The sequence below is a fragment of the Saxophila tyrrhenica genome (genome assembly GCF_035928015.1).
Source record: "Saxophila tyrrhenica strain CCFEE 5935 chromosome Unknown scaffold_22, whole genome shotgun sequence".
NCBI classification, from domain to species: domain Eukaryota; kingdom Fungi; phylum Ascomycota; class Dothideomycetes; order Mycosphaerellales; family Extremaceae; genus Saxophila; species Saxophila tyrrhenica.
The window spans coordinates 212649-240548 of record NW_027041754.1 but is presented as its reverse complement, the minus strand read 5'-3'; the positions used below and the strand labels follow the sequence as shown (position 1 = coordinate 240548).

General features: G+C 57.3%; 13 protein-coding genes across 13 annotated transcripts; 5 read left to right on the top strand and 8 right to left on the bottom strand.

Moving 5' to 3' along the window:
* Positions 1–722: 722 nt before the first annotated feature.
* ERT1 (Transcriptional regulator of nonfermentable carbon utilization) lies at positions 723–2836 on the top strand (the record flags this gene model as incomplete). Its single annotated transcript, XM_064807577.1, has 2 exons — positions 723–957; positions 1014–2836. 2 exons carry the CDS (start codon positions 723–725, stop codon positions 2834–2836), a joined length of 2058 nt encoding a protein of 685 aa, XP_064654324.1.
* A 617-nt stretch (positions 2837–3453) lies between these two features.
* On the top strand, positions 3454–4389 carry FMN1 (riboflavin kinase; the record flags this gene model as incomplete). Its single annotated transcript, XM_064807576.1, has 2 exons — positions 3454–3573; positions 3868–4389. The coding sequence occupies 2 exons, from the start codon at positions 3454–3456 to the stop codon at positions 4387–4389; spliced, it is 642 nt and encodes a 213-aa protein (XP_064654323.1).
* Positions 4390–4605: 216 nt separating this feature from the next.
* LTR77_010354 (uncharacterized protein) lies at positions 4606–4974 on the bottom strand (the record flags this gene model as incomplete). The annotated part of the gene is made up of 1 exon (XM_064807575.1): positions 4606–4974. The coding sequence occupies one exon, from the start codon at positions 4972–4974 to the stop codon at positions 4606–4608; it is 369 nt and encodes a 122-aa protein (XP_064654322.1).
* A 231-nt stretch (positions 4975–5205) lies between these two features.
* On the bottom strand, positions 5206–7424 carry LTR77_010353 (uncharacterized protein; the record flags this gene model as incomplete). The annotated part of the gene is made up of 6 exons (XM_064807574.1): positions 5206–5300; positions 5362–7045; positions 7135–7166; positions 7220–7238; positions 7296–7323; positions 7420–7424. 6 exons carry the CDS (start codon positions 7422–7424, stop codon positions 5206–5208), a joined length of 1863 nt encoding a protein of 620 aa, XP_064654321.1.
* Positions 7425–7884: 460 nt separating this feature from the next.
* On the top strand, positions 7885–9913 carry GEM1 (ERMES complex Ca(2+)-binding regulatory GTPase gem1; the record flags this gene model as incomplete). The annotated part of the gene is made up of 3 exons (XM_064807573.1): positions 7885–7894; positions 7947–7978; positions 8036–9913. The coding sequence occupies 3 exons, from the start codon at positions 7885–7887 to the stop codon at positions 9911–9913; spliced, it is 1920 nt and encodes a 639-aa protein (XP_064654320.1).
* Positions 9914–10187: 274 nt separating this feature from the next.
* LTR77_010351 (uncharacterized protein) lies at positions 10188–11101 on the bottom strand (the record flags this gene model as incomplete). The annotated part of the gene is made up of 2 exons (XM_064807572.1): positions 10188–10801; positions 10876–11101. The coding sequence occupies 2 exons, from the start codon at positions 11099–11101 to the stop codon at positions 10188–10190; spliced, it is 840 nt and encodes a 279-aa protein (XP_064654319.1).
* Positions 11102–11826: 725 nt separating this feature from the next.
* On the bottom strand, positions 11827–13278 carry LTR77_010350 (uncharacterized protein; the record flags this gene model as incomplete). Its single annotated transcript, XM_064807571.1, has 1 exon — positions 11827–13278. The coding sequence occupies one exon, from the start codon at positions 13276–13278 to the stop codon at positions 11827–11829; it is 1452 nt and encodes a 483-aa protein (XP_064654318.1).
* Positions 13279–14203: 925 nt separating this feature from the next.
* LTR77_010349 (uncharacterized protein) lies at positions 14204–16150 on the bottom strand (the record flags this gene model as incomplete). The annotated part of the gene is made up of 1 exon (XM_064807570.1): positions 14204–16150. The coding sequence occupies one exon, from the start codon at positions 16148–16150 to the stop codon at positions 14204–14206; it is 1947 nt and encodes a 648-aa protein (XP_064654317.1).
* Positions 16151–17004: 854 nt separating this feature from the next.
* LTR77_010348 (uncharacterized protein) lies at positions 17005–18699 on the bottom strand (the record flags this gene model as incomplete). The annotated part of the gene is made up of 1 exon (XM_064807569.1): positions 17005–18699. The coding sequence occupies one exon, from the start codon at positions 18697–18699 to the stop codon at positions 17005–17007; it is 1695 nt and encodes a 564-aa protein (XP_064654316.1).
* Positions 18700–19017: 318 nt separating this feature from the next.
* On the bottom strand, positions 19018–20288 carry SWF1 (palmitoyltransferase swf1; the record flags this gene model as incomplete). The annotated part of the gene is made up of 2 exons (XM_064807568.1): positions 19018–19995; positions 20046–20288. The coding sequence occupies 2 exons, from the start codon at positions 20286–20288 to the stop codon at positions 19018–19020; spliced, it is 1221 nt and encodes a 406-aa protein (XP_064654315.1).
* A 102-nt stretch (positions 20289–20390) lies between these two features.
* On the top strand, positions 20391–23414 carry LTR77_010346 (uncharacterized protein; the record flags this gene model as incomplete). The annotated part of the gene is made up of 2 exons (XM_064807567.1): positions 20391–21150; positions 21196–23414. The coding sequence occupies 2 exons, from the start codon at positions 20391–20393 to the stop codon at positions 23412–23414; spliced, it is 2979 nt and encodes a 992-aa protein (XP_064654314.1).
* Positions 23415–24003: 589 nt separating this feature from the next.
* On the bottom strand, positions 24004–25266 carry LTR77_010345 (uncharacterized protein; the record flags this gene model as incomplete). The annotated part of the gene is made up of 3 exons (XM_064807566.1): positions 24004–24573; positions 24841–24997; positions 25067–25266. The coding sequence occupies 3 exons, from the start codon at positions 25264–25266 to the stop codon at positions 24004–24006; spliced, it is 927 nt and encodes a 308-aa protein (XP_064654313.1).
* Positions 25267–26336: 1070 nt separating this feature from the next.
* LTR77_010344 (uncharacterized protein) lies at positions 26337–27696 on the top strand (the record flags this gene model as incomplete). The annotated part of the gene is made up of 2 exons (XM_064807565.1): positions 26337–26570; positions 26635–27696. 2 exons carry the CDS (start codon positions 26337–26339, stop codon positions 27694–27696), a joined length of 1296 nt encoding a protein of 431 aa, XP_064654312.1.
* Positions 27697–27900: the final 204 nt, after the last annotated feature.

Below are 27900 nucleotides of genomic sequence, written 5' to 3'. Positions count from 1 at the left end.
AGAAGATGCCGACGAGTCAACCTCTCATTCTCACCAGCGGCTGTGCTTCACCGGACTCGATTCTGTCGCTCGCAATACGAGGCTGTATATTGCAGGCGGTGCGTGTACCGCGATCACTCGATCGTCGCGTGGAGACCATACGTCAGGCGCTTGCTCGCTGGGACCGCGACACGACACACCCCAGGCCCACTGACATGGATGGTGGAGTGCTATGAGTGGAAGCGATCGTTGCACAACATCGAGGAACACACAGCCGGGTCGCCCAATGTGCAGTCGTCGCATGCGAGCCTGCTCCCACGCACAGCAGCAGCGTCCCATCCCTCTGCATCGGGCTCGCCTACCGCGCATGCCAGCATTAGTTCATTGAGGAGCTGCGGTCCCACTGCGGACTAGCCTTTGGGCGAAAGAGAGCCGGGGAGCGCGTCAGGTTGCTACAAGTCAAGTCGCCAAAGTCCAGCGTTGGGAATATTGGGAAGCTGCAGTTGGTAGCACAGCGTAATCACTTTCTCGCGTGATTCCACGCCAGCGGACCCCATTCCTCAGCGGTGCCACTCCCGCTGGTTGGTTGGCGGTGCTATTCCAATCCACCGGCTGGAGCGCCGTGAGACGGTATCGACGGCGTAGTGCAGCAGCAACGTGGGTCTGGTACGCCAGGAGGCCGTGCGATTCCACCTGCGCATAGGGCAAGGTAGTATTGCCTGCAAAACGAAAGGATAATTAATATGTCGCCAAACGACGCTGGGGATGTCCCCTCCTCGCCTGAATCTGACACCGAGCAAGAATCGAGCATCATGGCTGAGGAAAAGTACAATCGTGCATCTACTGACGAGAAGTCTCCTGATCGAGCCAGCAATGGCAACAAGCCTGCTAAGAGCAACGCCAAAGATCCTTCACGGCCTCGAAGGAAGAAAGCGCGGCGCGCGTGTTTTGCTTGCCAACGAGCACATCTGACTTGCGGTATGGGATGCAGGTACAGCTTACGTGGGTACATCAGTACTGACCTTGCTATATAGGTGATGAACGGCCGTGCAACCGATGCATTAAGCGCGGTCTTCAAGATCAGTGCCACGATGGTGTTCGCAAGAAAGCCAAGTATCTACACGACGCGCCACCGGAAGCACTATTGCCTGGATATCAAAGCACTTACACAATCAATGGCGGGCAAACAATGCCAACAGGATCAGCCCCTTCTATGAGCTCTGGCAACATGTCTGCGCCGCAGGCCAGCAACTACTATCCCTCTGCACCCTCCTTCCCACAGTACGGACCTGTTGGCCAGCCGAACCATCTAGGCCATCAAGACCACACCAGTAGGACGGGCAATGCACATCAGCCACCGGCCATGAGCTCGCCGATGCAGTATCAGCAACAGCAACCAAATAGTCAGCAAGTCTCACCGGCTCACGATCTCTCGAACACAGTGGATCAACCGTCAGCGATAGGCAACATCAGCAACCCTTCATTCGAAGCGTCGCTGTTCGACCCAGCCGATCCAGGAATGTTCTTCAATCTTGCAGACATGAACTTTGGCAATCACTACGGCGCGCTGGAATTTGGCATGCTAGGCCACATGACCTCCGGCGCAGTCAATACCCCAGACGTGGACGTGCTTGACTCGATGAACAGCTCCGGCAGCTTCTCGTACGACGGCACGGGGGGATTTCCAATTTCAAGCTTTCCTTACACTCAGGGGTACCAACCTTGGCAGACATCGGGATCTAGGCAAGGCAGTACGACGAACCTGTGGGCACTGCACCACAACGGCATGGATGCGTATGCTGTCGCGGATACCACAGGCTCGTTCACCGACACCAGCCCACAATCGCAAAGTCAAGACTGGAATATGGACTATACGTCCAGCAATGTCTCGCCTCAGACCCAGTTCGTCCAACCTGATCACCAGCGTCAGCACGAATCACAACGTCATCGTCACCGGCAATCAGCACCCTTTCCCGACGACTTCGGACCGATGATGTCGAAAAAGGCCCGGCGGAACACCAAGCATATTTACGCCTCAGTAACCAAGCCGTATCCCTACACCCAACGATTCCACAGCCTCTTCGCGTTCATGTACAAGCGCTTTTCCTCGGAAAGCCGAATCCGAGTGGCAGAGGCTCTATCTTTGATCCGGCCGTCATTCATCTCTGCGACTAAGGATCTGAGTGAGGACGACCTGATCTTCATGGAGCAGGGGTTCCAACGGCAGCTGGTGGACTACGACGATACCTGGCAGCAGACGGGAACTCCTAGCATCATCTGCCGCCGCACGGGGGAGGTCGTCTCCTGTAACAAAGAATTCAGCCTGGTCACCGGTTGGCAGAGGGACGTACTGCTGGGCAAAGCACCAAACCTGAACGTCAACTTCGGCAGCAGCACTGGCACGCACACCGGCAGCAGTACCAGGGGAGCCGTCACGCCCGACACGGAGAGCGAAGCCACACTTCCAGAACCCGTCTTCATCGCCGAGTTAATGGACCAGGACGACGTCGCCGGCTTCTGGGAGGACTTCGCGGCGCGTGCATTCGGCGCTTCGACGTCCTCGATGGCTGGTGTGACGTGTTCGCTCATGAAGTACAAGACGAAGAATGATCCGGGCTGGGGTCCTGAGGACCGGTTGGGTGATGGCAATCGTCGGTCTATGAAGACGGAGCGTGAGAAGGGCGGTTCCGGTGCGTTGGGCGAGCGCGACGGCAAGCTGGATATGTCGATGACTTGGCTGGTGCGGCGGGACATGTTTGACATTCCGATGATGATTGTGATTAACGTGAGTTGTGCCAACAATCCACCTTTCGGTTGGGCAGGTGCTGACTTGCTGCAGTTCCTTCCTATGATTTAGCGACATGGCGTTCACGAGGAGTCATCGGGGCGATTGTGTCTGGGCACGACACGGGACTACGTGATGCTGGGCGCATGTAGATGACGGGAATGCATGGGGGACCGGGCTGGCGAGGTGTAGACGGTGCGCCAGCAATGGCTTTACATCGTTGTACTCGTATGGGCATAATGCTGGTCTGTCATGGTTGGCGGGGGGGACTTTGTCGAGGCGAGTGACAGCCTCTCAGGGAGAGTGGGAGGATATCAATGACTGCGATTGAAACCGCCATTAGAGGAACTGGCTCAGATACTTGTCTGGTCATCAAATAGTCTGACTGGCAATGAAGTGATTTCAAGATCGACCATTTCACTTCTTTCCCGTTCACCAGCGCCTTCTCAAGCAATTCCACAGGTGCATCCACGTCAGTCTCATCGAACAGGTTGATCATTGAAACCCCCTTAGACGTTGTCGGAAGAGCTCTCTTGTCCAGAAACGCTCGTAGCCGCTCTGAGCAGCTCCAAGTTGCTATCGATAACGACGCGATGATGTGACTCCGAGCCTAACTCCAACCCACCTCTTCTCCCTCCAAAAACCCTCACCATGTGAACAACAACACCTCCGCAACACCCGTTGCAACGATGCCACCACCAGACGGACCCCGTCCAGAAGTCGTAGGACCCGAGAGCGGCCCAGCACCGCCTTTCCCGCTGCGATTGAATGGGAAAGTGATTAAGGGCTTTGGGAGGGGGAGTAGTGAGGTAAGTGATGATCGTTATTCCTTTCGTCCTGGAGAAGAAGAAGATGAGCCAATAGTGCTGTGAGGCACTGCGGCGGGACTCGTGTTGGTGCTCCTGCAGCAGAGGCGATATTATTCCTGGACATGGAGGGACAGGACACGAGGCAAGGGAGCACCAGGAACATGATCAGCCCTTGCTGAACTGTTCAGCCCTCTGTGCTGCAATCCACGTTCGCCGTACTATTCTATCCCAGTACCACGGACACGAGTGTTCCCAGAAGCGTCACGGCATCATGTACGCTGACACTTCCACTAGCTCGGCATCCCCACGGCCAACATCCCCATCTCCGGCCTCAGCGTCGGCGGGCACGAGGACGTCGAGTCGGGGGTCTACTACGGCTGGGCCGGCCTTTCCGCTTCAAAGGCCACCTCCTCTCCTGCCTCCGAATACACGCTCATGAGCCCGGACGTCTTCTCCTCGCTCCAGAAATCCCTCCCCACGTCAGGAGGGAAAGAAGGTGGAGAAGAAGGAGAAGGCAAGGTATACCCAATGGTAATGTCGATCGGCTGGAACCCCTTCTACAAAAACTCCGTGCGCAGCGTCGAAGTGCACCTGATGCACGGCCTCTCGCACCAATTCTACGAGTCGCATATGAATCTGGTCGTGCTGGGTTTTATCCGCCCGGAGTACGATTACGTGAGTAAGGAGAGTTTGGTCGAGGATATACGGACGGATATCGATGTTGCGGGGAGGAGTTTGTGTAGGGAAAAGTATAGGGAGTACGCGGGGGAGGGGTATTTGAGAGAGTTTGGGGGGAGGAGTGAGGTGGGTAGCTAGTCATTGCGAGTGGATGGATAGATATGCTGTCTAGATGGATATACCCTGATTGTGGTTGCTCTTCCTGGTTGCTCACGCTTTGCTCATAGGTATCGCTAGTCTTCCGAGTTGATTGCCCACGCTTTTCCCATGGCGTTCATATCTCCCATTTCTCCAGACGCCAAACTCCCTAGCATCCCTCCCCTCCCCACCATCCATTTGAAAGACGAAAGACCTTCAAGCCCCACCCTCCCTCTTAGCATACTCGTCCTCCATCGCTTCCTCATACCGCTTATCCGCGTCGGTCACATCCTCAATCCTCGGTCCTTCCCCACCCCCTATCCTCCCCGCTGCACTCCCCTCAATTCCCGCCGGCATCTCCCGTCCCTGACTATCATAATGCCTCTCCTCCCTCACCACGGGCTCTCCGAGCCGCTGCTCCTGCGTCACGGTATGCGAGCCGCTGGGGTCGGAGTAGGAGGTTTGCGCTGAGCGGGAGCCGGTGACTTCTTGGACGCCTGGCTGGGTTGTTGAAGAGGAGGTGGAGGAGGTGGAGTAAGAGGTAAAGGTTGAGTATGAGGAGGAGGACTGGGAATTTGAGGACATGGTTGCGTTGTTCTTGTGTGGTGTGGTCTTCTGGTGAGTCTGGTTGTGATTTGAGTTGTTGTGTTGGTTGTTGGTACAAGTGTTGAGGGTTGAAAAATATAAAGGAGTAGTCGAAGAGAGGGAGAGAGCTCTGAGGTAATGTTCAACTTGACCTTCACATTATCCAACTGTGGCGCAAGAATGACGTCGCTGGCCGCACAGCCACACTTCCACTCATCACGTGACCCTCGTCTAGAACCTGCCCGAACCAGCGACACTGACACTCCCCTGCCTCGCCCCCTCCGCCGCCGCATCCCCTGCCGGCCTCTGCCACTCCCTCACGTGTCCTGTCATCGCGTTAGCATCCCGTCCATAACCCCTTCGATAATGGGTAAAAGGTGTACTCACCCTCCTTACAACTCGTCAAAATACAGCCCTCCTCGAACCCCAACCAACACAACGGATGCGAGTCCGCCGCCTTACTCATCACAGGCGGTAGCTGCGCCGTAATCGCCATCGAGTCCACCGCGTGCACCACTTCCACTCCATCCTCCTCCCCTTCCGCACCACCCTCAGCGGAGCGAGAAGAATTGCTCCGCATCCGATTCCCAACTCCCACCGTACTCTCCTTCCTCCCCGCCCCGGACACACTACCCCTAGTATTCCTCGGCTTCGGCCGCCTCAACATCCCCACCGAGAAATCCCATAGCAACAGCTTACAATCCTCCCCCACGCTCCCGAACCGATAATTCCGCTCATCGCACCGCCACGGATCAAACTTGACATCCGTCACCCAGCTCTCGTGGCCCACACACCGCGCCACGAGCTCCTGGTCCGCCAGGCTCCAGATACTGACCAAATCGTCCTGGCCGCCGGTGAGCACATACCGGCCGTCGGGAGACCAGGTCACGCAGAGCATGGCGCCGTAGTAGGAGCGGTAGACGTCCAGCACACGCTCATTGATGTAGTCGAGAATGGTGAGGGTGCCGTCTTCGCACACGGTGGCGAGCATGGTGCCGTCTGGGGAGAAGGCGATGTCGTTGATTTTGAGGTTGGAGACTTTCCAGACGGCGAGCGGGTTGGTCTTCTGCTCGCGGGACTGGACGGATTTCTTGACGCGGAAGCCGGGTTTGGTTGTTGGGGTGGTGCCGTTGGTGTGGCCGTTGGTGGCGCCGTTTTCGGTGGGTGCGGAGGATTCGTCGGGAGTGAAGGCGGCATCCTCTTTTTCCTTGTCGTAGACCATGAGGGTGCCGTCGAATTGGGCGGTGATGAAGAGGTTCTCTTTGTTCGGAAGCCAGAGGATGCGCTGGATGGGAGAGTTCGAGATCTGGCCGTTCTTGTTTAGACGAGCGTACTTTTGCGACATCGGCTCGTACCAGATGATATCGCCTGTGTTGAAGCCCATGATAATGTCGAGGTGGTTGGAGGATTTCGTGAAGTCGTTGACATCGTGGCATAGCGCATGCGCCTTGGTGAACAGCACTTTCGTCAGGTTCTCAGTCTTAATGTCCGAGCTCAAATCCAGCCACATGTATGCTCTGTTGACATTCGCGAAAGCAAACAGTCCCTCAGATGACCGCTCTGCCAGGCGCTTCGGCAGTGCTTCGTGCGGTATCACCCGCGAGACATAGGACGAGTTCGACTTGACAATGTTATTCTTAGGCTTCGCACGCCCCTCCTTCTTGCCCTTAGCAGGTGTTGCGGCGCTCAGCGCTGGGTTGTTGTCGCCGAAGCCTGACGCCTGGTTGTAGTAGCCCGCCGAGCCGAAGCCGTTCGTAGTTGAGCCAGCATCGCTCCTCGGACTTTGCACCTCTTCTTGTATGCTCTGCGGCAGACCCGAGCGCGCACTCTGCGCCGTTGTCGTTCGAAAGAGATTCTGCGGGGGCGCTTTTCGAGGCGATAGACAGACTATGGAGAGCTTGGTGCCGGCCGTCTGTGGCCCTATGGTAGTAGCAAGAGGGTTGTTGTTCGGCTGCGGCGCATCGCTGGGGTGGGGTGGAGGTGTGGCGAGGTGGAGGTCATCTTTGAGAACGTACGTGCCTTCGCCGACGACTAGTTGATACTCGGGTCCGGTGGGGTGGCTTAGGATGTTCTGTTCATCTTCTGTCAGCTTCTCTAAATCTTTGGAGAACTTCTGGCCCATTGCGGAGACAGAAAGGGCTGACTGGTATGTGTGCTTACATTCGTCTCGAGCAGACCACCTCCAGGTATGCCTGTGCGATGGTTAGCAAACCTCAGTCGAGTAGTATTGCCTTTGCGACCTCACCTGTATACAGGTTGCCATTCTAGCGATCGGCTGTTAGCACAGAGTCCTGCGTTGCACATGGTCGATGGAGACGTACTGGATAGCGAGGCGGAGGAGGTAGGACGCTTTGAAGAGAATCAGCCAAAGCTTGTCTTTACACTGTCGCGAGCTCGCATGATGAGATGGAGTTGAGCCGCGGCGCAGGGCAGTGGAGCGCTTACAACATGTTGCCTTGCTTGTGCTGCTGGTCAGGTTGATGTTGCTATCCCCATACCCTCATCATCGAGATGTTGTTGTACAAAGAACTGCAGACCATTCCACGGGACAGAGCACTCTTGGAGCAAGCAACACAGTGCGGAAGGATCGCAGGGACATGGCGGGCGGCGCAGTAGTTTGCAGATCATTCATGTGGCGCTCGAGTGGGGAAGGGCGACCGGCTGAATAACGATGAGACGGAGGGACAGCCATAGTGAGCGCCGCGTAGGTCATCACGTCGGCGACAGACCTCCCACATCCGCCGTAACGGTCATCAACAATCTGGAGAGTTGAAGGAGAGAGTTGTCTGATTCTTCCGTCCTTGCCCGATCTGCAGCTGCCCACGTGGTTTGTGGAGCCTCCGCATCGGGACCCTTGCCGTTACGCCGGCCCATTCTTGACTTTCCAGTCAACCTCCAGCAACATGGACGATGGCTACAGGTATGTCTTCTATGCAACCAGTTGATATCGTGTTACTGACCATGGAACACAGTCCGAATATGCATCGTCGGCGACGAGTCAGTCGTGAGTATACCAACCAACGACCAACAGCAGCACCTCAATTAACACCTCCACCACCAGGGCAAGAGCTCGCTCCTCACAAGTCTGGTCAAGGATAGCTTCGTCACGTCCAAGATCCAGTCCGTCCTGCCGCCCATCACCATCCCGCCTTCGTCGATCACCCAAGAGAACGTCAGCATCACCCTCGTCGACACCTCCGCTCTCCCACAAGAACGAGATGCGCTCAAACGGGAGCTACGCAAGGCCAACTGTATCCTACTCGTCTACAGCGACCACTACAGCTATGAGCGCGTCGCCCTCTTCTGGATGCCGCACTTTCGATCACTAGGCCTGAATGTCCCTGTGGTGCTGTGCGCAAACAAGAGCGACCTCACTGCCGCAAATGGCGCCAGCACGGCCCAGATTATCGCGGAGGAGATGATGCCGGTCATGTCGGAGTTCAAGGAGATTGACTCATGTATACGGACGAGTGCGAGGGAGCATCACAACATCAATGAAGTCTTCTTCCTGTGTCAGAAGGCGGTCACGCATCCCATTGCGCCGCTGTACGATTCAAAGGAGGCTGCGCTGAAACCTGCCGCTGTGGATGCCCTCAAACGGGTTTTCTATCTATGTGACAGGGATCAGGACGGTCTACTGAATGATAAGGAGATCCACGACTTCCAGCTCAGATGCTTCGATAAGCCACTCTCAGACGAAGACCTAGCCAGCATCAAACGCATGATCCAGCGCTTCACCCCCCAACATGCAGACTCTCCCCAAGAAGGCATAGATATCGAAGGCTTCATCCTCCTCAACAAGATGTTCGCCGAGAAAGGCCGCCACGAAACCATCTGGATCATTCTCCGCAAGTTCCAGTACTCCGACAGCCTCTCCCTCAAAGACACCTTCCTGCACCCCAAATTCGACGTCCCGCCCTTCGCCTCCGCCGAGCTCAGTCCAGCCGGCTACCGCTTCTTTGTCGACCTCTTCCTGCTCCACGACAAAGACAACGACGGCGGCCTCAACCCTTCCGAGCTCGCCGCCCTGTTCGCGCCAACCCCGGGCATCCCAGCTTCATGGACCGACTCCGCCTTCCCCTCCTGCACCGTCCGCAACGAAGCTGGCCACATCACCCTCCAAGGCTGGCTCGCCCAGTGGTCCATGACCACCTTCACCGAACCCCGCACCACCCTCGCCTACCTCGCCTACCTGGGCTTCGAGTCCCCCAACACCAAACCCCCAGGCACCCCCGCCGCGCTCAAAATCACCAAACCCCGCAAACGCCGCCCGCGTCCTGGGACGGTTGAACGCAACGTATTCCTCTGCTACGTGCTCGGCGCCCCAGCGAGCGGGAAGTCATCACTCCTCAACGCCTTCCTCAACCGCCCGTTCAGCGGCACCTATCATCCCACCATCAAACCGCAAACAGCAGTCAACTCCGTCGAGCTTCCGGGAGGGAAACAATGCTACCTCATCCTGCACGAACTCGGGGAACTCGAACCCGCCATCCTAGAAAACCAAGCCCGCCTCGACGAATGCGACCTCCTCTGCTACTGCTACGACTCCTCCGACCCGGACTCCTTCTCCCACATCCTCGACCTCCGCACGCGCTACCCAGCCCTGCACTCCCTCCCCTCCGTCTTCGCCGCCCTGAAAGCAGACAAAGACCGCGCAGTCCAGCGCTCCGAATCGCAACCGGACGGCTACTGCGAGTCACTGCGCATCCCGAAGCCCCTGCACGTGTCGGTCAAGTGGAAGAGCGCGGGGGAGTTTTTCGCGCAGGTGGCGGAGTCGGCGAGTCATCCCGCGTTGGCGCTGCCGAGGGTTGAGCGGGATGGGGGGGAAACGGGGTTACTGGGAGTGTGGCTTGCGGTTGGGGCGGTGGGGTTGGCGGGGGTGGGGGTGGGGTGGGTTGTTTGGCGGAGGGGGATTTTTGGGGTGGGAGGGGGTGCTTAGGGAAGGATGGGATTGGGAATTGTGGTGGTGGGCGATATATACCCTGCTCTTTTGTAGTATACGCTTGTGTATAACATATTCGATGATCATGGAACAATGCTCGAAGCCCATTGGCACAGGGACGACGACCTTGTGGAGCTTTCAACTGTTAATCCGGATCGGATTTATACGAGACTAATAATACACTACCCACCACGCCCCTCGAAACCTGCTAGTCCTCCCGAGATCTTAGCCCCAACCCCTACCCGCAGCGCCGTCACCCCAGCTACCCATCTTACTTCACCCACCCCTTCACCTTCACCTCCCTCAACCCCTTCCCCACCCGACAAAAATCCGTCATCCGCCGCTGCGCAGGCGACCGCTTCTCCCGCTTCACCTCCCTCACACAACCAACCGTGCTCCGTTTCCGAAACGCCGTCGGCGGCGACGACGCCACGAGCCTTTGAGGCGAGGCGGCGAGTTCGTGAGCCCTGTTCGCCGCGCTTTGGACTATAGCTGCTAGAGAGGAGATGGGGATGAGGATGGGGATATTCATCTCCACCGCCGAAAATGCGCATTTAGGGAGCGCAGAGGCTGGTAAGACGTCCGTGGCGGAGAGTCGTATAGGTGAGACGAATGCACTAGCGTCTGGGTCGTGGAAGGGGAAGGAGTGGTCGATGCGCGATATGCTCCCAGGGGATGAGAGGCGCCAGATGGATAGCGTGGCGGTTGCGTCGGAGGAGGAGTTGCTGGGTACTTGGAGTGGGAAGGGTAAGTCCAGACCGACGACGCATCTGATCCCCCCGCCGGAGTCGAGGAGGTAGCGCTCTGCCAGGCGGGAGAGGGCGGGCTGGGATTGGGAGTAGGCGACTTCCAGCACCAGGGTCGGTAGAGATGGTTGTGCGGGATCTGGGTGCATCGTCAGTAACCATTCCTTCCTTCGTACGTCGATGCGACGGCGAGAGGGGGGGATGTGAGCGTACGGTAGAACGTCCCGTCCGGCTCCCTCCTCGTCCTCTCTCCCTCCGAATCGATCAGGTCGACCACACCGCTGCGTCCCTTCCATACCTTCCCCAATTCCGCCTTCGTCTTCTCGAAGTGACGGGAGGGATACCGTCCCCTCCACCTCCTCCCGGCCGCGCGATCGATTGAATCGGCGATAAGTGCTTCGAGCCCATCAACCACCGTCTCATGAACCAAACTCGGCATCGTGATCCCGTCTTCCCAGTTGCCCGTAATATCGTAGTAGTCCTGCCATGATGGCAAACTCCTTTGCGCGCGACATAGTAGACATCGCCGTCATCGCAGTCGCGTGTCACGTCCTCTTCGCGACTCCAGCGCGTGCAAGTGTAGTTGTAGGAACGGGCGCAGGGTGGTGTTAAGATGTCGACGTGGTTGCTGTTATCGAGCAGCCCGGGCTGAGAGGTGGAACGGGGACTGAAAGAGGCAGAGGCGCAAAAGTTCGGGTTGGGACCCGGGAGCGAGACCGAGGATTGAGAGTAAGGAAGGAGCAAGCGACGGGGAAGTTGCATGGCGGGCGAGATGGGGGAGAGTGGGAAAATTGATGGAGGTCGGTTGGATTGGGTTCGGTTGGATGGGGGTTGGGGCATGTAGCCGTGAGGTGAGATTTTCGTCCTCAGCCTCTGTCGTTGGGTCGATAGCCTTGAACACCGCGAGACAACACTGGTAGCGCATGCAGGGAATATTCATATGAACGACCGTCAGTTTGCAGAATCTACGACATGACGATGCATCCACTTAGCTACCATGTTAAATTCAATCAGCAATACCACATCGTTCAGGAAAGCATCAGGCGAAAAGCATAGGTATCTTATTCGCTATTACTAGACATTACCCAATACCACCTAGGAGAGTCGTCATATGCTTATGCTCATGCCGTCAAACACTCCAGCCTCGATACACTATGCCACCTCTCAGTACTGCGGCGGCCCAGCAGCCCCATCCCTCTTCTCCACCCCCTCCTCCACACCCCCCTCCGTCGTCCCCGTCGTCTGGCTCGTCGACGTCGCAGGGACCGCCTCGCCCCCGCCCGCCGTCGTCGCACCCCCAGCAGTCGACCCCTCGCTCATCGAACTAAACCCCGTATTTGTCTTCTCCCCGGAACTGACCGGACTCGTCGGCGCGCTGCCGGACACACCACCGGACACACTCGAGATCACATCGTGCCACTTCCGCGCATCCTCAGTCGTGTGCGCTTTGAAATGGTACTCGTGCGCCATCGACATCTTGGACAGCGCGCCTTTGCTCGAGTCCTTGCCTTTAACGTTGAACTTCACCCCGTCGACGGCGCCGATCATGCAGTCGGGGAGGTAGAGGCTATTCTCCGGCGCCGGGTCCTTGGCGAAGTCATCGTCGGATTTGAACTCGTGCAGGTACTTGCTCGGCGTGACGACGTAGTAGCCGGCGCTGTCGCGCTTGAGCATGCCGGATTTGCGCTCCAAGGACCCGGCGATCATGGGGCGGGTGGAGTGGTGGTCTTGGTTGGGGAAGTTGATGTGCTCGACGCTGCGTTTCGGTGAGGACGGGTCGATCATGATGTGGCTGTTGCGCTGCACGAATCCGTCCCATTCGAAGTTGGGCGTGACGCGGGAGCCGGTGGCGGCCATGTCGCCGTACATGCTGCGGGTCGACTCGGCTTGGTTGCTGACGATTTGCGTGAATTGCTGCAGGCCTTGCTGCATGACCTGGATGACGTGTGCTTCGAACTGGGCGAAGTTGTTCTGGACGGCGATCATGTCGTCGCGGCTGTTGTTCTCTTCGATGACCTGCTTGTTGAGGTGGTGGTACACACGACGCTGCAGGATGTAAGGGTCGTCTGCGGCCTTGACGTTGCCGCCGCGAGAGTCGAATGCTGAGGTCTGGGTACCCAACTGCTCAATCTGCTTCTGCGAGGCATTGCGGGCCTTATCCACAAGCTTCGAGCCCTTGCCGGCGCCCTTGTCGAGCTCCTTGGTCTTGTTCTTGATCTCGCCGTGCAGACGCTCGAAAGTCGGCAACACCGACCCCTTCAGCGTCTTCGCAGTCTCGGTGTGGCTGTTCGCGAGACCCTGCGTGTTCGTACGGATGTTCTCAAACATGCCCGCAATGCCGCCATTCTGCTGGTGGAAGTGGTGGCCCTCCTTCAGCGGGCTGTTGACCGTCTTGAGCACCTTCTCGTACTCTTTGCTGTTGTGCTCGTGCATCTTGTCCGTGGCCTTGATGTAGTCCTCGAGATATCCACAGGCATGTTTCCATGCTTGCAGACGCTCGTGGAAGAGCTTGGTCGTCTCGCTGCTGTCTTCATCGGGGACGGCCTCGCCTTCGGTGCCTCCGCTGACCGAGCGGGTGGGCAGCTGGGAGCTTTGGGGTGAGGTAGGTGTAGCCATGGTTGTGTGAACAATTGGTTGGTAGGTGGTGGCCTGATGCGAGTCAGCGATCTGTTCCGCTGATATTAAACGAGCACCAGGGACCTGGGAAGGCGCAATGCCCTTGCGACGATCATATGGAGACGCACCTCTTTATGTTCTTGCAGTTCCGTAAGGCTATTCTGCGAGAGTAGATGGGTTTGAGTACTGTTGAGGCGAGTAGTAGCAGGACGAAAGAGCTATATACTCACACCGCACACCTCCCTTTGTTCATCGATCTCCCCCGTACGTCATCAAAGTCAATCTTTCTTCCTTCCACCACGCTAAAAACCCTGCAGCACACCCACGCCAACACCGCCACGCGCGCCAGTTGAGGTCTAGATTGGAACTCTGTCTGTTTCTGACTTGTGGCTGCCGGCTGGTGTGTGTGACCTCTGCCGAGGATTGGACTGTACATGTACTCGTGATACCTCCTACTGCTTGTCGGATGCCCTGGTGTCTAAGCGATGGTAAGGTAGGTGGTAGCATTGAGCCCTCCCTGTCCTGCTTCTCCGCGGATGCAGCCTGACGTGGCACAAGGCATGTAGACAGTCTAGAGAGCCTGGGAGGTAGAGCGATAACGAAGACAGCAGTTCTGGGAGGTGTACAGGTAGTTCTGCTATCTCTACCCTCGCAAAGCAAACCAAACAATAGTGTACAAGTCCTCCAGAGCGCGAGCCCTTCCCCAAACACCTCTCCCATTCCTAACACCCCCCAACCCAGCCGTCACCCAACCCAATGCCCAATGCCCTCCCACGCTCCCATGCTCCCAAATCCCCTCTATCCATCTAGCAAAACCCAAGTCATCCCCTCATAAACCGTCCCCGTCATCCCATCCCCCCTTCTCCTCCCCACCACCACCCCACGACCCAGGCATCGAAACCCGCACCCTTCGCGACAAGTCCCTCTAAGTCCTCGCCCGCAGCATGCGCAATCTCGCCCTCGCATCGTCCTCCGCCGCCCTACTCGCCGTCCGATGATGTGCCGGCGCCGGCATGCCTCCCGCTCCCAAACTCGCGCCCGTCGATGTGCCGGAACTACTCGCGCTCCGTGGCGTGTCGCCTCCATGTCGTACGTGCGCGAGCCCGGGTCTCTGGATCCCTGGACTCGCTGGGCGCGAGGTAGCTTCGACGTAGGTGGGCGGGCCGTCGGTGAAGGGTGTGAGAGCGCCTGAGGGCATGCGCAGCGCGGCGCCGTAGGAGGGGACGCGGGCGAGGGAGGCCATGTCGTAGTCGCTTTGGGTGACGTCGGTGGTGGTGTTGTTGTTGTTGTTGTTGGTGGGGTTGGTTTCTTCGTTGGAGACGCGGCGGGAGATGGGCGCGCTGGTTTGCGGGGAGTGGCGGGAGGCGGAGGTGTTGATGTATGATGATGTGGGTAAGGAGGAAGGGATCGATCGCGGTATATCGGGGAGGTCGTTCATGCCGGGTGTGGGTGAGTTGCCGCCTGAGGGGCTGTTGTTGTTTGACCGTCCGGCTACGGATATGCCTCGTTGTTGTAGGTCTGCTAGACGGGAGTGGAGGATTGATGGACTCGCGCTGCCGTGCTCATCTACGCTGTTGCCGTTGGGTAAGCTTTCTGCGAGCTCGTTCGCTACGCCATTCAGTGAAGGCATGCCGTCCTGCGACCCTCGTCTACTCTGCGCGCCGAGTCCAGAAGGCGAGCCAGGCATACTAGGCGCTCGACTCGCCAGATTGATCGGGTCCATGTCACTAAACAGCTGATCGAGCTGATGTCGTCCGTACTCAGGCGGCGCAGTGACAGTCGTCTCGGTGTTGTTCAGCACCTCGTCCGACATGCCATTAACCACCGCGCACACATTATTCGACTCGTCCACCGGTAGATTAGGCGAAATAAAGAGCTTGACCGGTAATCGACAGACCAGCTGCGATATGTGTCCCTCGGGGTTATGGATATTCACCATGAGCTTAAACCGGTGCGTGACGTTGATCTGATGGGAGTCCACGTCCTGCCGGCAGGTGTTCAACGATCGCGGTAATGGCAGCGTGACCTTGAACTTGTACATCTCGTCGGCCATGGTCGGGTTGTCCACCGTCTCGTCGTCGTACATCACCCTCGACTGCTCCGGGAACTCCAAGTCCGTCTTCGCGACCTCCGTCTCGTCACTCTTACTCCGGTCTCGATCCCCGGGCACCTCGCTCGCCTGTATCCGCTTCACCACCGTCTCCAGCAACCGCAACTCCACCTTCCCCAGCACCAACCCCTTCTTGATCGGCGACAGCTCCACGTCCGCCGTAATCGATGTCCCGAACACTATCGCATCTGTCGGTATCGAGATACTGTACGCAATCTTGTTCGCCCAGATATCCGCATTCACCCGCGACCGCGTCATCTCCATCGAGTCCTGCCCCAGCGTCCGCACAATCCGTATGTGCTCCTGCGCAACGATGTCCTTTGCATTCCAACCCGGTCTCGACACGCTCGCGCTGAGGTGGTATGCGATATACGTCTCCCGCAACCCCTCCACGCTCTCGGGCATCGTGGGAGACAGCTCGAATTCAAACGGCCATTCTATGGTTCCCGCTTTCACCTTATGCGAGCTCTCCAGATTACCCAGCCGTTGCTCTTGACTCCAGAACGTGCGTTTGTCCGTCACCTCGCCCGCACCAATGCCGCCCATGTAGTACCAGCTGATCTTGCGTTTGCCCTCTAACCGCACCTTGGGCTTGAGGATGCTGGTCGGCTCGGGCGTGGTGAGGCGGACGACGCCTTCGAGCTTGACGGGGGTGGCCTCATGCTCGCTGCCGTTGAAGACGATGAAGCGGGAAGAAGGGATGATCTCGAGCGTAGGCTTCACTCGCGAGCTATAGCCATTCGTTCTCGGCGTGGGCACCATAGCGGGCATTCGTTCGCGTGCGGGCCCAGGCCAGGAGGGAATGGAGTGGTTAGCAAAGGCCAGATTGACGGAGGTGTAGTCAACCAACTACAACAAAAGTACTAGACTTTGAGGCAAAGGATAAGGCGATTGCAGCTCGTCATCCGAAAACTTTCAAGGTTTCCAACAACATTCACATGTCTGCCGTCCCGTGGTGGAAGAACTACGGCTATCTGTACACCAACGCGCAGTCGCCGATCGTCTGTGCCGGGTGGAACAGTGGGTCTGCGAAGATAGCGAACAAGGACAGTATCAACAGTTCCTTCGGAGAATTAATGCTACGAGAAGGAAGGGAACGGGGCTGGACTTTGATATGGTTCAGGTGGCGGAGCGCATCGGTACGGATAAGGAAGAGTCAGCAATCTGACTGTGTGTGTGGACGCGCAAACGACTGCGGCGGCAGTCAATAGAGATCGCTACAGACAAACGTGGGAGGAAGAGACGGTTCTTTCGTTTGCCTTATCTTGCGCAAGTCCGTGACGATATGCAGAGTCAGTCCTAGGTCTCAACCAAATACAAGCGCTTCAAGCCTCTGCTGCCCTGGAGCTAGGATGACCCACACAGAGAGATCGGTCTCCGATGTCGCTAAGATCTCTTGGTATAGGTCTTCAATACCACCAAGACCACTTCCGAGGCACGCTCTGCTTTCGGAAGGTCGCAAGCAGTTCTGAAGCGGCAACGTGAGATGTTGTAGGCATCCATATCCTTCATTATTTGCCAGGATATTCCAAGAAGCAGTATATATGGCCGTCATCTCGTTGAATATGGGGTCTACTGTTTGCACCACCATATGTTGACTTCCTCCAACTCCCCTCTCACCCTCCCTCATTCGTACCCCCAGCATCAAGCCGCCGTCCATTCCTCGACGCCCTCGTCCCCTTCGCCCAACCCGGCCTCTCTCCCTCCCCATCAACCTCCTCCGCTCCCTCCCCATCCTGCTCCCCCTCCTCATCCACCACGCGCGACATCTCCTCCCCGTACCTCTCAGCCGTCCCCGGCGCGTGCGGCGTCTGATACGCGCCGCTCTGATCTCGCGGCAGAGGCCCCCCGATACCGAACAGGGACCCGTTCATCACCATGTCGCCTCTCATGGGATTTCGCTGGGTCTCGACGTAGTAAGGTTGCGTGTGCGGTGGACCGTCCGAGGCCGAGCGCTTGGGCGGGCGGGCGGTGGATTTCACGACGCTTTTCCATTTTTCGAGTAGGGCTTCGGCGTCGTAGTCCCATTCTGCTGCGACGCTTTTCGATCGCGCGCCTTGCATCGCTCTCATGGTCTCTGGCGGGACGGGCATCGTGTTGGGTGGGTGGAGCAGGTACTCTCTCGGCAGCTGACAGCGTGATAACCGCTCATACTCCGCCTCCAGATGCCTGACTCTCTGCTGCTCCCGCTCTAGCTCCATGCGCAGGTCGTTCTTCTTTCCCTTTTCGCCCACAAATGCCCTGCTCATCTCCAGCGACCAGGCTGATGCACGATCGGCTTCCGACATCGTCTGCCAGTGCTCCCACGCGCCTTGCATGTGCACCACATACCGAAACGCCACAGAGTCTTGCACAGCTTCCCCCTTAGCGTTTCGCAGCCAGGCCAAGCGCTCGTTCATCATGCGATTCAATGCCTCGTACTGCTTCTCCCAAGGCGGCGCCAAAGCCCACGTATGCGCCGCCGCGAACGGTGTAGTCGAAAACAAGCCCGGAGGCGGCGGCAGGATAGCCAAACACAGCCCGGGAAACGACAGCGCGAAGAAGTCAAAGTCCTCATACAACTGCTTCGGCTCCGCCTTCTTCTTCGCTGCCTCCAAACTCCCCAGCACTTCTCTCAAAGCCATCTCAGCAGCCTTGCCCACCTCAGCCGTCTCCTGCAACTTCCACATCTCCTCCGTCACATGCTCGGGGCGCTCAATCCGATTGCCCGACCCATCCCGTCGCATCTCATAAATCCGCGCCGCCTGCCCTCCCACAGCACTCGGCGGGGTCGCGCCCCTCGACCTCGAAGTCGCACGAGCCGGTAAATCATTGATCACACCAGTCGCCTGCCAATTCGCCGTATTAAACCACGTCTGCATCCCCGGATCCCGCTCCACAGGCGACTTGACATACTCCCTCCCCATCACCCCCTTCCCACCCCCCTCACTCAACCGCCTCCTCTTCCTCGCCCCCTCACCAACATCCTCCTCCTCGCGCTTCGTGAACGTCCCAGTCGCACCACTACTCCCCTCCCTCTTACCCGCCGCCCCTTCCTCAACATCCCTCCCCCCACTCCCCCTCGGCTGCCGTCGCGTAATCCCGCCGCGTATCCTCCGGATCTCATGTACATCGTGCACGCCATCCGGGGGTTTGGGGTTCTTGGATTTGATGTATAAGTCCAAATGGCGGCCGAGGGAGGAGGAAGTGAAGGCTTGGCCGCAAAAGGGGCAGTTGCGGTCTTTGACGCCTTTGAGCTCGCGGTGGGTCGTGGAGGCGGTTGGGGAGGAAGGGGATGAGGTGGGGGAGGCGGGGTGGGAGTGGGTTGTCATTGTTATGTCGAGGTGGTGGGGATGGATGCGACTTGGGGTGGAGAGGGTTTGGGAGGCTATCGCATAATAGTCTTCATAGTAGGAGATTGCGCGAAGCTGAACTAATCTTCTGCGGCGTGGGTACGTAGGGTAAGGGCAATTGATTATGGGAATATACAGAACAGATCGCAATACATGCATGTCATTCCGCAGGGCTGGACCCTTTCAAAACTTAGTCAGCGGGTCGAAAAGAAGCCGAGTCGCGAGAGTCAAACAACCACTCGAATTCGATATCGCATCGTGGAATCTGTTTTGCATAGAGCATGATATCTACCCGATCTAGTTGCCCTTTAGCATATGGGCAAAGTTGTCCCAGCCTCCGAGATCATAGAGATTCTCAACGTCGTTCAAGCTCCAGACCTGCCTCCACAACGCCTCCTGTCCCCTCGGCGGCCTGCCGTCCATTGTCCTTACAACGATTTGATCGCTGCTGACCGGCCAAGGAATATGTACCTCCGTTTCGTCGCTCCAGGCATGCAGAGCCGGATTGCCGCCTCCGTTGGCATGACCAGCGCTGCCATGACCGTACTTCCGTAACCGCTGATGCGTCCGCAACTCCTCTCGGCTGCCTTTGAAACAAAACCCATCCGCCATATCTTCCCGCAGATCCGCCCACTTCTGCGACTCATTCGTCGTCATGCCTGCCCAGATGAGATAGCAATGGTATCCCAGCAACCCGAACGGCAGCGCAGCAGTGGCAATAGTAAGCATCCCAACTCCTGCAATCGACAGACCGCCGGCGTTGATCGCGATAACCATGACTTGAAACGTGTCGTCCCAGTACTGCTGTGTGAAGAAGCCGCCACCCCGATGCAGCTTGAACCAGGGCTGCAGGAGCCAGTAGCTGAGGTACGCGCCGTACAGGTCCATCACTCCTAAAGACAAGAGTAAAGCGAGGAAGTACCGGTAGTTGCCTCGACCGACACAGTTGTTGATCCATGGGCAATGGTGGTCGCACATTGCCACGCAGGTTCCGCACAGGCTACAATGCTTCGAACGAGCGGGCTTGGTGAGGTTGCAGGTTGAGCAGATGTTGTTGGCTGAGAACAAGGCGTCGTCGTAGGGGTAGTCATGTAACCTGTCTGTGTGGTTGGACGGAGTGATGTAGTGGTCATTGTGCCGGACGCAAAGCCAGGTGAACAGATAGGGTTGAGAGACCAGGAAGGGGATAGGCACGATCAGACGAGTTGGGAGTTCGGGGATAGCGTTCCAAAGGAAGAGAACGGCGGATCCGGTCATGAGAGCAAGGAAGATGATCTATGAATCGTTAATCTTGTTGGATGGCAACGGTTGAGATGAGTACCTACTAAAACAATCGGGTTCTTCTCGTAGAAGAGGTAGCGCCCCAGCCTCTTACTCTTGATCGTGATTCTACCGCCAGTGGTATGCCGGTCGATGGCTCGCATCCCGTTTGGAATGTGTAGACAGAGCACACGTTGGAGCCATCCTATCGGTGTCTTGCGCAAAGCAGGCAGCTGGCCGAAGAGCGCTACAAAGGTGATGAAGGAGAGAACACCCACCGCGAGGGCGATCTTGAGCAGCACTCCCATGGTTCGAGGTGCATGTTGTCGTGATGTTGGTAGTCCTACAAGAAGTGAATTCAAGGGCGAAGTGTTGGAAGGCAGCGAGCGCCAATTAGCTGATCCCTTCACATGATTGGACAGGCGCGTGTCGCGTACTTCGGCCGCGATCTCAACCTCGAGTTCACCCCACCCTTCGAGATCGTCCTTCGACAGTTCACACCACACCCACCAACGATGGCGAGCGCGCGGGTAGTGGTCAACAGCGCGACAGACGCGACACTCGCCCTCGGCGGCCTCTTCAAAGGACTGGCCTTCTTCGTCCTCCGCAAGGTCCCGCAACGCACCCAGTTCGTGCAGAAGATCCAGGCGAATGGAGGGCGCGTCGTCCAGATCGAAGCGCAAGCCGACCATGTCATCGCGGACCACTACCGGCAAGACTGTCCGCCTGGCAGCATCTCCTACCAGTTCGTTGACAAAGCCCTCAAGGACGGCGAGCTCCCCGATCCTGCAGCGCATCCCGCTGGAGCACCTGTAGGCACTGTGCGCCCAGCTGGATCTGGCCTAACTCGAAAGGGAACGCGCACAGAGTTTTCGGCGGAAGATGATCGAGTGCTATGGCAGTGGGTGGAAGATTGCAGAGCGCAGGGGGGGAAGGTGAAAGGGAACGAGATCTACAAGCAGCTCGAAGCTGTCAACCCGCGACATACGTTCCAAGCGTGGCGCGACCGATATATCAAGAGGTTAATGGACAACGCTCCAGCTGGAGCCAATTTGACGGTGCCGGCCAATCCACCTCCGAGTCCACCTGATGCGCCGGATCAGCAAGACGAGGTGGAAGCTCGACGGTCTACGGACCTTCAACCCACTGAAGTGCCAGAGGGTAACGCTGGTATGGACGATACTGAAGAAAGGGAGGTAACCAGCAGTGCAATAGATCCGGAAGAGTTGATGCTGGACATGGGCTCCGACATTGAGAGAATCGCCGAGGATCAACAGGAAGAAGCTTGGAGCACGTGGGCTCAAACAAACCCCCAGTACTCGGCAGAGGAGTGGCGGCGCATATGGCACGAGAAGTTGAGGCCGATATACCTCCAGCGACAGAGAGAAGCAGGATTGGAGCTGCAGCCGGAGGATGAGAGTGACTCTAGTTCGTCGGAGAGTGAGGATAAGGTTGTTGCGGTGGAAGAGGTGCGTGCCGAAAGTCGCCAGAAGCGCAAAGGCCCGCCGGCTTCAATACATGTTGCGCCGAAGAAACAGAGGATTTCTCCGCAGCCAGACGAAGGGCGCGAGCAGAACATGCCACAACAAGGGGCGGATTTGGGAACTGCTGCGCCGGCAGAGGTCGGTGAGATTATCGATATGGAGGACATTGCAGAGAACCAAGCTGTAAAGGATGGATCCCACTCGGCGATACTGCGAGGTGATGAAGAGGCTCTCCTGACGTCCGATCTCAACAGAGGTGTCCAGGCACAGTTGATTGAAGAGGCTCTTGATCGCGCAGATCCACCGCCTGCCATATATAGCCGACCCCAGTCCAGACTACCAACGTCAGATTTTAACCGCGAGGCAGAGCAGCAATTGCGACGTGAGTCGGGAGAGCAGGAGGATGAAGATGTAGCAGCGGCGAACGAGGATGAAGCGCCAGCAAACCTCGAAGCGGAAGGCATACTGCACACTCCCGACGACACGGACGCCCGCACAAACGCTGCAGTTGAACCGAGCGCCCTGACGGAAGCCAATCTCGCGAGCCAGCAAGCCGAGCACAGAGCGAAAGTTCCACGAGCTTCTGATCTTCCCCCAGACGAGGACGACGTGCAGGTCGATGAAGCTCAGGAGAACTTTGCCAACTACCTGCGCGACCTTCTGTCACCGCGTGCCAAGGCACCAGCAAACGACGCTGCAGAGCTTCCACAACAACAACAGACTATGCCAGTGGGCGGCGAGGTGGATCGGCCGGCGAAGAGGAGGCGATTCGCGTCTGAGCTTGGAGAGGAGGACAATGTTGGCGAGCTGCCTCTGTCATCGGACGCTCAGATTGAGGATGCTATGAATGATATGATTCGCTGGCCGGAGTCACCGGAGCGGTCGCAGCGCAACGGCACGATTCAAGCGGACGCCTCTCAGTTCGAGACTCAAGTGGTTTACCCTTCTCTAGAGCCTCGCGATACCAGGACGTGGACATCCAGCTCACCAAGACGGACTAATGAACCAATATACCCTCAGTTGCCGACATTCCATGCACATCTGAATGCCGACGAGCAGAAGGACGGAGAGGATATACCAACGTCTTCGCCACCAGGAGCTGGGCGCCTTGCTGACCGGGATACTTACCACCTCATGGACGGAAAACCCTGTATGCGGCCGTCCCCGCAGGCCGACGAATATGATATGGAAGATGAGGATGATGAACAACTCGATCTCTCCCTTCCCATGCCGGAAGGCGGCTGGGATTCATCGTCTCCCCCAGCACAATCACAACCTGCTCAGCGAGCTCAAGCAACTCAGGAAAGAGAGTCGTCGGAACCAACACACCCCAGACAACGACATCCTGCGAAATACATATCTTCAGACTCCTCAAGCTCCGACCCAGACGATCTCGCAGACTTCCAACCTCGCGTCTCCGGCCAACGCCACCACGCCCTCGAAACCCAAGACATCCTCAACGCCGAGACCCAAATGCCCGACCTCACCTTCCCGCTCCCACCCGACTCCGACCCGTCCTCCGACCCTTCCTCCGAGAACCTCCCCTCCGACCCCCTCAACCCCCCTTCATCCCCTCCCACCGCCACAAACCCCGCAAGCCAGTCCATCCTCCCCACCACCACCCAAAAGCCCGAAGACGATGACACGGAAACCTTCATCGCCAAAATGGTCGTGCACGGCTACGCCGAAGCCGCCGTCATCGCGGCGCTCATGTGCACGTCGATGCGCACGGAGTTCGCGGAGCTGGTGTTGCTGGAGCAGCGGGCGGGGAAGGGGTTTCCGCGGGATGTGCCGGGGATTTGGTCGGGGGATGATGATGCGATGATTGAGAGCGGGAATGGGAATTGGATTCGGGATATGGCGGAGAAGCATGGGATGGGGGAGGTGGATGCGAGGTTGGAGTTTTTGGCGGGGTGGAGGGATTTGGAGGCTGAGAATGAGGAGGGGTGAGGATATGTGTGGTGTGTGGAGGTGTCGCTTTTCTTTGGTTCTGATGATGGACTGCTGAATACATGTCGCTCGACTGCGACGCGAGTCCGGACTAGAGCAGTAACGTCACTACTCCGTAGATCCATTGAACTGTTCTCGAACGCCTTCCACAGCCGTCGCCGCTTCAATAACCACCCCTTGAACCTAGCAGCTACTTGATCCTCCATCCCCCCTTGCTCACGTAGCAACATATGTCTAGCTCCGCCGCTTCTCCAAGGTCGAAAGGCGAGATTTCCTGCCCAGATTTCACCACCAAGTGCGTCTCATTGATCGTAAGCTGGAGAGGCCCCTTCTTCAGCCGAGCAGAGCAGGACCTGCGCCCAAGCCTCTTCTCGAGCTGAACATGTGAAATGATGCGGTTGGATTCCCTGCTCGGCGCGCTGAAGTTGAATGGGATGGTAGGGGGATGGAGGATGAGGAATACCACGTTGGATGACTCCTAGAATTGCTTGCAGACGGCCGCTGCGAGTTCTTCGTGAGCCTTGTATGCTCATACCAGAACCTTCATAGCCACGAACACGGCTTACCTATGCTCGAGAAGGGTCACGCCCTAAATAGCGCCGGCCCTCTTGTGATCAGCACCAGGCTGCCTCACCCCCAGCACCGCCATCAAATCCTTCGCCTGCGCCCTCGGCCAGTCAACCCAGTGTTTCATGCTCTCGTCTAATGCGACGCTGACGCCATTAATCGCGTACACGCTCCAGTTCTGGTTGTACCACGCCATCCGCACCGCCGCCGCTATAGCCGCGAAATGCGCGAAGATGACGAGGGCGGGCTGACAGCAGGCTTGCACCAGCCGCACGAACGGGGAAGGGACCTGGATGGGCCAGATCCAGACAGTCGCGTTTTCGATGATTTGGGTGGGTGCGTAGTAGACGATGGTTTGGTAGACCTGTTGTAAGTTCTTGAGAGCCGTCTCGCACGTCGCCAGGGCGTCCGGGTCGAGGCCCCATGAGTGCAGCATTTCGTCGATTGCGACGAATTGGTCGCCGACTGAGGGAGGAAGAGTGACTTTGACACCTTCGGGCATGCGTTGGATGTCGAAGAGGGCGACCATGGGACCGCGTTGGATGTGCTCGTGGGTTACTGAGATGACGTCGCGGACGCCGCGGGTGAGGAACTACAGATGTTGTCGTCAGCAGGCGTCTCAGACGTCTCCAAGCACGGCGCAGGTAGCTGAGCAGAGTAGCGAGCAGTTGATGAGCTGGCGAGATGTTTCGTTCGTGGAGGACTGGTCTCCAACATAGCTCAATGTCTGCTACCCTCTCGCCGGTCATGATGAGCAATCTCCAAATCATCACACGGCACGACGACCTAAGACTGCTCATGATGACGGAGAAGGGGCCAGCCATTGGGTGCCAGACTTGGAGATCTCGAGAGTACTTACGAAGAACTCAGTAACACTCTCCATGTTCATGGTGCCCGGAGGGTCTGCTGCTTCAGCCTCTATACATGCTCTGGCCATCGCGGAGACAGATATAAGCGAGGCGAGAGCGAAGAGAGCATCGGCGTTTTCAGAGTTGATGTCGGTTGCCAGGACTGATCTAAGGTCGAAGATGTTCCGCAGTCAGTGTCGAGGCCCTTATGCACACTTCTCGAAGACAAAGACTGACCTGTAAACACCCAGAGCGACGGTCTGGTGCTTGTCGCTCAGTCGGAGATAGTGTGCTGCCCTATGACCTTGTTGATGTGACATATGCATTGCGGTAGCGGCGAGGATTCCGTGCATCAGAAAAGGGTGCTTGACCGCTTGTTGGGGTATGTACTCGCCCCATACGTAGTGAGCGTCGTCCTTCACACCCCGCCAGAACATACTGGCGCTTGTACCGTAATAGTACATGAGTTCGAGATCTTCGGTCCACTCCTCACGGTTACATGGCAGACCAGGCTCGCTTGCGGCTTCGCTTCTTGAAGGCGATGGCTCGAGAAGACTGCATTCTTCGTTCCGCCGCATGCAGTTAGCACAGGGAGCCAGCTCATCGCATTTGACCTGAAGACGTGCGTCAGTGACCTGATCGAGACGATTCAGAACAAACAGCGGTGTGTTCTCTCCTGGACTTCGTCTCGGCCGCCGAACGTTCCGCAAATCGCATGAACATTCGGTGCACTGGCGGCGCAGCTCTCGTCGAGCGTGAGAACAGGCTCAATGACAAACCTCCGATTCGGCTCGACCGCCGACTGAAGGGACCATTCATGCACCTTCCGGAATTGAAACGCATGAGTTGCGACGTCGGCGATAGTCCTTTGTTTTAAAGCTGGAGATGGGGACCCGGGAAGCCACTCACTCTTCGTTGCTTGCATCGCAGGCATCCTCTTCGACTCTTCTTCGAACCAAGTTGTGACATTGTGTTGATGGATACTCTAAACGAAGAGGCCCGATATCGAATCGCTGAAGCCGGCGGTGTTGGGAGATCTGCCTTGCGCCTGGTTCAGCACGAACTGGCTTTGCCTTTGCTTTTTACCGCAGTCTCTGTTACTTGAACGGTTCAGCAGGTCGCTCGAGTTTCGTTTCGTTCTCCATGGTACTCATATGGTTCTGTGGCAGTCTTCATGACTTTCAGGAGCTTTCACTCTCACGGAGAACTTTTGCTTCCGGCCACAGCCACACTGACTTTGCAAGGTCGTGAGGCACCAGGATTCTTGGGTGATTGACCACTGGTCCAATTTTGTTTCAGCTCCCTCGTTGTCGCCGACACCGACAGCGATCGACAGCCTTATATACCGCGTATTAAGGCCTACTTCCGCCATCAAATAGAAGATCGAAGAGCTGAAGTGTAAGGTGCGAGCCTGTTGCTGCGTCCGTGCACTCAACGCCAAACCCAAATTTGTCCTGCAAAACCGACGTCAGGCTCTTGCATTCGCATCCATCAACGACATACGACCATGCCTAAGCGGAAACGCAACGACGACGGCGAAGATGACCCAGCGCCGAACATCTCCGTAAAGAAGAGACGGGTCCAGATAAAGCTGAAGTCGAACGTGGCGAAGTTGCGGCATGCTTTCAAAGTCGCAAAGGGTTTTGAGCGACAGAAGCTCAGCCGGCGCAGAAAAGACGCTGTGTCCAAATTGAAGGAGAAGGATGTAGATCGCATCGATGCTGAAGTGGCAGCTCTCAAGGTACGGAGCTAATTTCCCACCGGCTGTCAGCTCTATTACATGCACAAGCTCTAACGATGGGCAGACGCTTGATATTGATACGCTCGCTACGCACCACTTTCACAAGACCTTGTGTAAGAGCAAAGCTGTCGCAGAGCATCAAGACTTACCATCGGAGGTCAAAGATCCTGCGAAGCTGCCACCCGATACGGCCACTCTCAACGTCAGTGCTCGTCTATGCAACTCGAATCCAGTACAGACGGCCTTGAAAGCCGCAGTGTCAGACGTCCGTCGTGCTCTTGGAATTCACGATGAAGACGGGGCAACTACCAAAAGGAAGCGCATTCGAGCCAACGGCTTTCCAAAGGATGATTCTGGTCCGAGTGGCAAGGCGGCCGATCGACAGGCCACATCTACTCGCAAGGAGGCCCGCTCGCCTGCTGAAACGGAGGGACCAGACGGCGAGAGTGAGTCGGAAGATGGGTTCGACGCTTACGATGAGCGCTTGGCTGCTTCGTCCGATAACGATGGCGGCGAGGACATGGATGTCGCCGAGCTCGAACGGCAACTTGCCAACGAAGGTGTAAAGCCCCAATCCAAAAAATTACAGCCGAGCAAGTACAATGTCGCGGCAGATCTATCTCTATCCGAGGACGAGCCAGATCGATCATCCTCCCCTGAGCCATCAAAAGCTGTTCCCACCAAGGCATCCGCATTTGTGCCGTCTTTGACCATGGGTGGCTACATTTCTGGCTCGGGGTCGGACATCGAAGACGTCGATGTCGCTCCGAAAAGGAATCGCCGTGGCCAGCGAGCACGACAACAAATCTGGGAGCAGAAGTTTGGCGCCAAGGCGAAGCATCTCCAGAGACAGGATCGCAACACTGGCTGGGATGCCAAACGTGGTGCTGTGAATCGCAACGAGCGTCGCGGACATGGTGGTCAGGGAGGAAGAGCGCGAAGGGCCAGTCCTGACTACGCCAGAGGAGGGCAAGGGAACGGCAGAGCGAATGCACGACCTATCGAGAAGAAGCAGGATGTTGCGCAAGAGAGACCCATGCATCCCAGTTGGGAGGCAGCGAAGAAGGCGAAGGAGAAGAGGGAGGCACCTGTTGCGTTCCAAGGGAAGAAGGTCACGTTTGACTAGATTTATTGTCGGCCCCGAAAGACCCTCTGTCGATATTTCTGGTGTGGTAGAGACGAAGAAGCCCGAAGTGAGATCTCCTGCTGCACCACCACTGTACCCTAGATCTAGCCCGAACCTGCCCAGCTCGCTGCCTCGAAGCTGTGGACGTCAACAAGGACAAGTGCTTGTAGAATAGCTACAGAGCTGATTGCGTGGCAGCTTCTC